The sequence below is a fragment of the Arachis ipaensis genome, chromosome B04 (genome assembly GCF_000816755.2).
Source record: "Arachis ipaensis cultivar K30076 chromosome B04, Araip1.1, whole genome shotgun sequence".
Taxonomy (NCBI): domain Eukaryota; kingdom Viridiplantae; phylum Streptophyta; class Magnoliopsida; order Fabales; family Fabaceae; genus Arachis; species Arachis ipaensis.
The window spans coordinates 2,171,262-2,179,879 of record NC_029788.2 but is presented as its reverse complement, the minus strand read 5'-3'; the positions used below and the strand labels follow the sequence as shown (position 1 = coordinate 2,179,879).

The 8,618-nt window shown below is 31.9% G+C and overlaps 2 protein-coding genes across 2 annotated transcripts in view; one reads left to right on the top strand and one right to left on the bottom strand.

Moving 5' to 3' along the window:
- The window catches only part of LOC107635801 (oil body-associated protein 1A), a 3,295-nt gene extending 2,103 nt beyond the window's left edge, over positions 1 to 1,192 (bottom strand). The window contains exon 1 of the mRNA XM_021120253.1: positions 988 to 1,192. Within this exon, the coding sequence (XP_020975912.1) occupies positions 988 to 1,115 (128 nt within the window). The 5' untranslated portion in view covers positions 1,116 to 1,192. The remainder of the gene's footprint in view (positions 1 to 987) is intronic.
- Positions 2,123 to 8,182, top strand: LOC107638271 (MACPF domain-containing protein At1g14780). The gene is made up of 7 exons (XM_016341464.2): positions 2,123 to 2,549; positions 4,251 to 4,489; positions 4,858 to 5,062; positions 5,593 to 5,670; positions 5,768 to 5,951; positions 6,185 to 6,351; positions 7,239 to 8,182. The coding sequence occupies exons 1-7, from the start codon at positions 2,295 to 2,297 to the stop codon at positions 7,947 to 7,949; spliced, it is 1,839 nt and encodes a 612-aa protein (XP_016196950.1). The 5' UTR covers positions 2,123 to 2,294; the 3' UTR covers positions 7,950 to 8,182.

Genomic DNA, 8,618 nt, shown 5'->3' with positions numbered 1-8,618 from the left:
TCGAGCCAACTTATAAATTTTTTTAGTAAGTCGAGTTTGAGCTTAAGAAATGGGCTTGATCGTTAATGAGTCGAGCCGCGAGCCAAGCTCAATTTTTATAAGCCGAACTTGAGCTTTCAAGTTCGCTTCCAGCCCTATCTACAACTAAAAAAAATCCAATAATCAGACGATGAGGAATTATTTTCTATAAAATCTGCAGTAGTTGAAGTTACTAATGACAATAATTGGATTATTTTGATACCCTCCCACAAAAAAATGGGGAAATTATTGATCCAAAATAATTGATTTTTCAGTTTATTTTATTTCTCATCTTACAATAGTTCTCATTTTAAACGATTCTAAATATACATTTATAATAAAAAATATATATATGATTTACAAATTTACAATGAGTGAAAGACTTGTTACGCTTATATCAGTGGAGTAGTTTATTTGTAGTTAATAATTAATAACAAATAAAAAAATCCATATGATAGAAACATGCATAAATTTTGAATAAAAATTGTTCCAGGAACAATTTGACTAGTTATATTAACACACTATAAAACAACTCAAATAATTTATATATTTTATACCCTAAGATAAATTTTGAATAAAAACTAATTTATATCATCAGAGGTAACAAATTAAAAAAAATAGAGTATATATTAAATAGGTCAATTTATTAGTAACAATAATTAATTATTATATTTTAAACACATGTATAAAAAGATACATCTAAAAAATAGATTTATAAATTTATAAAGATACTTTCATTAAACACAGCTATAAAAAAGACATTTTTATTAGACACATTCGCAAAGACACTTCTATTAACACCGTCATAAACTCACACCATCATAAACAAAAGTTTGGTAGAAATTGATAGAAATACTGTTGAAAATGTTGTGGGATTGAAAATAAAAAACGTTGGATATGAAAGAACCTATTTAAGTATGTAGTGAAAGTAATAACTAAGGTAATAATGGAAAGAGGGGGTTTACTTACGCACAAAGATGTTGATGGATTTTGTTGACTGGAGCAAAGGCTTGGATGGCAGCCGTAGCAGTCTCAAGCAAGGAAGTGCCACTTCCTGTGGGCTCCCCAGGTACCTTACTCTTGCTGTTCTTCGACATCTTTGCTTTCAACTTTCATCCATTTTCAAGTAACAATTTTATTTATATACATGGCTGTGACTTACATTGAGTATCTGACATTACTTATATTCAGAAGAAGATGGCATTTGGCATGTGTAATGGCATTGTATGCATGCAGAGATACACGTACTTGACCAATTTTAAAGACGTGGCATGTATGTCGGTCTCCTTTTGATTACTTAATATTTTAAGTTAATCACTATAAGTAGCCAACAACACAAGGAGTAAATATTTTTTAAAAAATGGTTAAAAATTTAATTTTTAATTATTTTCTTTCATAACATTTTATTTATTTATTTTAAGAATTTTATTAGAGAGTGAATGAAGTATCTGTATAATATGTACAATGAATTATTTATTTAGTTAAAAGTGAACATTTAAAATGAAATACTATTAATTTATCAAACACAATATACTCTTACTATTTAGAATAATTATTCGAGTACTAGGGATAATAAATATCTGATATTCTATTAAATTGACCATAATACAATTTATTATACACATTATACAGATTAACAGATATTCTATTGGTTTTTTATATTTTTTTATTTTAATTAATAAAAAAATAAATTAACAACCAGTTGAAAGTTAATTCAAATTGTGCTATATATTTTAGTTGTGTCAAGTTGTGATATATATATATAAAGTAAATAGTGCTTAATTGAAATTGGACCAACCTTTCCCTTTCAAATCACAACCGACGCNCAAAGATAGGAGACTCAAACCCGCAACCTCTTAATTGAGTATGAGGAGATTATGTCATTTGAGCTATTACTTATTGGCTATGCCATTTGAGCTATTGCTTCTTGGCAATAATTAATTTTAATATATACATATAATATAATTGTATTTGTATAAATTATTAGAGACTAAATATTGAACTAAAATAATAATATTTGTTGATTACGTCACCCTACTATTTTATTCTATTTTATTTGAACCATACTAAGCACAGTAATAATAATGACCTTGTCTCATTCAATTATTCAAACAAACTGATAATAGCGAAGAATCCAAAGTCAAACCCGCCACCAAACCTGATTTGACTATTAGCTTCTTCGATTCGGTCACGGTCAGAGGTCGTGGCAGCTGATGCTATAAGTGCTTATTATATTCGAATAATATAATCATCAAAGTTTAATTTGCTAGACGACGATGGAGGAGGTTGCAGCGTTGGGCTGTCTGGGCAAAGGGTTCGATCTCACCAGCGATTTTCGGCTCAAGTTCGCCAAGGGCGGCGTTAATGGAGGGAGGAGGTTGGTGGTTCTTGACGAAGAGAACATGAGGGATATTGTGGTGCCTGGAGGACCTTCTGGTAATAACACTATTATTCCTCATGTTTCTCAAGATATACGCTGTGATAAAGGAGACAGGATTCGATTTAAGTCTGATGTTCTTCAATTCAATCAGGTTCCTTTTTTTATTTTAATTTTTTCTTCTTTGCGTTTCAAATTCCAAAATACTATTGCCTCGATGAATAGAAATTGCTTCTGTACCGAGTTCTCGATGAATTGTTTGTTTGAGCAGCAAAATGGTTTCAAAGAGATGTTTTTATAATTTTTTCTGGAAATTTTTGGTACATTTTTTATGATATATTTGGTGGTAAGAATAAAACTATAATTTAATTTACACAAAAGGTAAAATTAAAATTAATTAATTGAAATAAGGGTATTTTAGGTATAAAATGTTATTAAAGTTTTAGTCTCTATCTCTAAAAATTTTAGTCCCCTGTGTCCTAACTTTTGGAGGTACTGAAATAATGAAATTTTGGAGATAGAGAGAAATTTTAGTACCAGTCTCTGAACCAACAAACATGATACTAAGTCTCAGTCTTTCAGTCTCTGTCTCAGTACCTCAAAACAAACACTACTTAAAAGACAAAACTTTTATCTTCTCTGTTCTTATTAATACTTTTAAGAGTTTAATTTTGATGAATTAACTTTCGCTATTTTTGTTGATGTGGGATTGAGTAATTAGATGTAAGTGAAAAACTTTACGCATATCAAAATTAAATTCTGACTTTTAATACTAAAGGTAAGTTTATACAAAAGAAATGTAGACAAAACTGGTGCATGCAACGTTACTCTTTAAATATGTACGGACAAGTATGCAAGGTTTATGCTGAATCATTTGGTACAGGTAGCTTGGTCTTTTATTGAATATCTATAGAAAATTGATTTGTACAAAATGAGGTGTTATTTGTACTTATATTTGTTTCATATATATAGAGTTGATACATATTTTTTTATTATTGGACCTATTGTGAGATCATAGTTCTAACACTCCCAAAAGGATGAGGATAATATCCGAAACAAAAGGAATATACAAAATATTTATGTGACCTGAGGAGAATTTCCTGAGTTCATGTGTCAAACATGGGTCAATAATCCTCTCCTTTTTTTTAAAAGAGAAAGAGTTTAGGCTTTTATTTAGAAGAATGAAATTGAATACAATAATCAAATTTTAGGCACTTGAATTATATTTGTTATATAAGCTTCGATATTATGCCAAAAAACTGTATCCCAAATCAGTCTAAACCTTTATGTTCTGCACGGGGGAACCTTCTACTTAATTAGTGAATAGTGATTGGGGTAAAATAAATGAGAATTTTATCATTGTAAGTGTAAAATGTGTTGTCATAAATCATAATTGATGGACAGTGTTATCGAAGGCAGTATATACATTTCAGTTACATGATTATAGTTTACACTTAATTTTAGATTGCTACCATGACATGTCATTTTGGGTATTTAAATCTCAAACTTCAAGTGATGAAAATGTTAAGACACTTGAACTTGGAATATAAGACATTAATCACTTGTTTCATTTGTCGTCATCCATGCATTTTAGAGATTGATCAAGATTCTCAAAGAAATGCTACCCAAGATGTAGCTAATTCAATTAATGGATAATAAAATGCAGCAATATTTCAGTAATGGATCTTATTGANAACGTCTGTTATCATGAAAATCCAGTATATTATGAATAAGTTGAACTATGAATGTACTAAATTTCTAAAGTGGTTGATATTATGTCATTGCAATTTCTTGATAGAAGATATGTATTAAAAGACAGAGTTTAAATGTAGCATATCTCTTTCTTTGATTGCAGATGTCTGAGTTGCTTAACCAGAAATCAGCAATACAGGGGAAAATTCCCTCTGGCTATTTTAATGCTCTTTTCGACTTAACTGGCGATTGGTATCGTGATGCCGAAGATATCAAATATCTTGCTTTTGATGGTTATTTCATTTCTCTGTACTATTTGCACCTAACTCCTTCACACCTCATACTTCAAGATGAAGTAAAGAAAGCTGTTCCGGCTCAATGGGATCCTGCAGCATTGTCCAGGTAATCCATCTTTTCTAAAAGTTTAAACTGATAGATAAAAGCACATGAATATTTATATATCTAACAATATCTAAAAGTGAAAAATAGCAAGTACTCTGTACTTTCTACAACTTATCAATGATACTGCATTTAACAAATTCATTATTCTTTATCATTAAGCTCGAGTTGTCGGTAATGGAGAACCAATTCACAAGAATTCCATGTCTCCCTTAACTAATACTCAATTTGCCTTCTAGACAGAATCCTTGTTAGCAAACTTTTTTCACTCTTATGTATTCGCAATTCAATCTTAACAATGGAACATGCATACAGTTATGCATGATTTTTGGTCAATAAGCGTAATGATCCTGATCAGTCATGTTAGGCAGGTTCATTCAGACATATGGTACACACATAATAATAGGTATGGCTGTTGGAGGCCAAGATGTAATTTGTGTCAAACAGAAACACTCTTCAAAGATTTCTCCTAGTGATCTCAGAAGATATCTAGAGGAACTTGGAGACTTTATGTTTTCGGATTTAAGAAGCCCTTCACTACTCGAGAGGCAGACAACAATACATGCAAAGCAAAAGGTAACCAATATGACTCTACTCTATAGCCAAAGGTTTTGGAAAAAGAAAAAGGTTTATGAGATTTGAACTTCTGTAACCCAAAAATGTTTCGTGTTTGTTCTTTTTTACGCCCATTCTTCTAAATTAAAATCAAATTTGACCACAAGGTATGTGTGGATTTGTAGCCACACTTCAAGCTTAAAATAGCTTTTGCATGAAGGAGCCTGTTAGATATAAAAAGCATTAGCATGTCTTGCTGTCTTTATCTAGCAACTTAAGTTTTTAGGATATTTACTAACATCTTTAATACTCTTAGAATTCATGAAAATACAGAATCAAAATAGAGGGAGAGTGATATAATCTGAATAATATTTCAAGTGACTGTTATGTCAATTTGATACAATGCATAACCTTCTTATACACATTCATAAGACAATATTATTAAAGCGTTCTAAGAGAGGCTAATTCCTACAACTGAAGTCTATAGAATATTTATTAACATGGTTGTCTATGTATTGATAGATAGATATCAATCTTGCTAATTCATGTAGGTCCCTGAAGTCTTTAGTCGCGTGATGCAATCAAACTCAGTACAGTTCACCAGTATTTCGGAATCATCAAGCAAGGATGTAAGTATAAAAAAGAGAAACAATATATCAGTTCAATTTGAAAGGAACAAAGATTTTAAAGATTGTTAGTATCTCATGCTTTTTGTTATTGGAACAGGGCCTCACTATTATTTGCTCAAAAAGAGGAGGTGATATGTTCAAGCATAGTCACTCAAATTGGCTTCAGACAGTGCCATCAAATCCTGAAGCAATTCTCTTCAAGTTTGTTCCTATTTCATCACTTCTCACAGGAATTCCTGGAAGTGGCTATCTGAGCCATGCCATCAATTCGTACTTGCGCTGTAAGATATGTTCTTTTGGATCCAAAATTAGTTATATAATCTACTTTTTTTTATCTCTATTTTATGCAGCTTCAATGATTTTGATTTAGATAAGCTCCAAAATAAAGCAAATATGATTTGTCTCGGATTGTCCTTGCATGTTTTACTAAATTACACGAGTTTCAAGTGTCGATCACTTTCTAATTTGACGAGGAAGTTACACTGCATTTCATTGATTTAAATGTTCTTCACAGATAAGCCTTCTCCTGAAGATTTACAATATTTCTTGGAGTTTCAAATTCCAACGCAATGGGCACCAATGTTTTATGAGCTACCTCTGAGGCATCAACGGAGAAAGACTTCTTCGCCTTCGCTGCAGTTCAGTTTCTTGGGTCCCAAGCTTCATATCAGCTCTGCACAGGTACTACTAACCAAACCCTGCTACTTGAGCAAACAGTTTTTGCAACATATATAAGAAGCGAAATCCTAAATTTATGCACCAAGGATCATGTCGCCGACAAAATTATCCACAGAAGACAAAAAAATTAAACCCTTGAGGAACATTTGCTACAAAAGATCATATTGTTGACGAAATTACCTATCTTGTGCAGATTAGTCTAACAAATCAAGCTTTTTAGGTACATGAGATGAGACGAATTTTTGTTTTTGAGTAAATACTCAAATTGGTCTTCAAAGAATTTCAAATCGGACACTTTGATTCCCAACAAATTTTTAATCTCTAGAAGTCCATGAAAATGACTCACATCGGATAGATTGGTTCCTTCGTTGTTTTGAAAAATTTTTAGGGATTTATTTGTCCAATACCCATATTAAATTTTTTTATTAAAAGCGACCGAGGGACCAATCTGGCTTGCGGGAGTAATTCTAGAGGGCTCTTAAGAGAATAAAAATTTGTTGAGGACTAAAGTATCCAATCAAAATTCTTTCCCGACAAATTTGGGTGTTTGTTCTTTGTTCTTTCTAGAAGTCATTTTGACAACAATATGAACTTAATACTTCACTTGATAATAAGTGTTGTTTCCTTATTTCAATTCAATGTGTGTGCTGCATAGAACATAGCACCTATTTTGAGTTTTCAACCCTTCTAGTGTTGCAATTGACATTATATTATATCGATAGAGAAATAATTTATTCTCACAAACATTCTCTAAAGAAGAATTTGTTGCTTTCTAAGATTTCAGGACATCAAAAATATCCATCTCTTTTTTTTTTTCTTCTTTTTTAGTAATTAGGAAGATTTCTAGTATATTCTATATAATTAATCACGGAATTCGTGCAAAATATCAGGTATTGAGTGAACAAAAACCTGTGGTTGGTCTTCGCTTGTATTTAGAGGGAAGAAAATGTGACAGACTAGCATTACACATACAGCACCTTTCCAGCCTCCCAAACACAATGATCCTCTCTTCCGGCGGCTCAATCACAAGCAAATCGTCGATGTGGCGAGGATCAGATGACAATGAAAACAGCGACGAATTCCTAGAGCCAATAAGATGGAAGGGTTTTGCTAACGTGTGCACCTCAGTAGTCAAACATGACCCTGAATGGTTGAATGAATCAAGTAGTAATGGTGTCTACATTGTAACCGGTGCTCAACTCATTAGCAAAGGGAGTTGGCCAAGAAATGTGCTTCATTTGCGCCTCCTATACACTCACATACCAAATTGCAGCATCAGGAAGTCCGAATGGGCCGCCGTTCCAGAGGCTTCTAGAAAATCATCATTCCTAACAAATCTTAGCACTACATTTTCCTTCACACAACAACAGAGTGTGAGTGGTCACCAGAAGCAAGCACCAACCGCGCTCAACTCCGGTGTTTATCCGGACGGTCCACCTGTCCCGACTCGTTCCGCCAAAATGCTAAAGTTTGTTGACACCAGTGAGGTCGTGCGAGGTCCGCACGACGTTCCCGGCCATTGGCTGGTAACAGCAGCTAAGCTTGTGACTGAGGGTGGCAAGATTGGATTGCAGGTTAAGTTTGCATTGTTAGACTACTAGTGACTCTAGAGGATATCTATGATCTAAATTATTGTTACTTCATTCTTTTGTTCAAAAACTATAGATATAGATGTAATTATTGGTTAGGAAAATAGCTACTAGATTAATTTATGAAATGTTAAGGATGTACTAAACTATAAGACGTTTATACATGTAAAATATTGAATGGAGTATGTAAAATAGTAAAATACAGATGTGAGAAACATCTTTTAATAGAAACCGTGAGCCTTCCACCAATAAATACCCACCACAGTGTAACAATGGTCAAATCATGCAAAGCGTGCTTCTTTGACCATGCTTATATGATAATAATTTGGAGGGAATGATAATTTCAGTCCTACATTGGCAACAATGGAATATCACTCCCTTTTTAGTAGGTTGGGTAAATTCGAATCTATCTAAATTAAACCGTTTATTTAATCTAATTTAAATCGAAAATTAATTAAAACTGCATTAATTTAGATTTGATTAGATTCTATTTTTACTTTTTTAGCAAATTGATCTAATCCAATTTAAACTATATAATGCACTATAATATAATTATTTTATTATTATATTTAAAATTTACTTATAATATAATCAATTTGTTATATATTATATATTATTCATGTATTATTATTATTTAGTGAATATATTGTGAATTTAAAATAAGATTTATTTATTTTAATT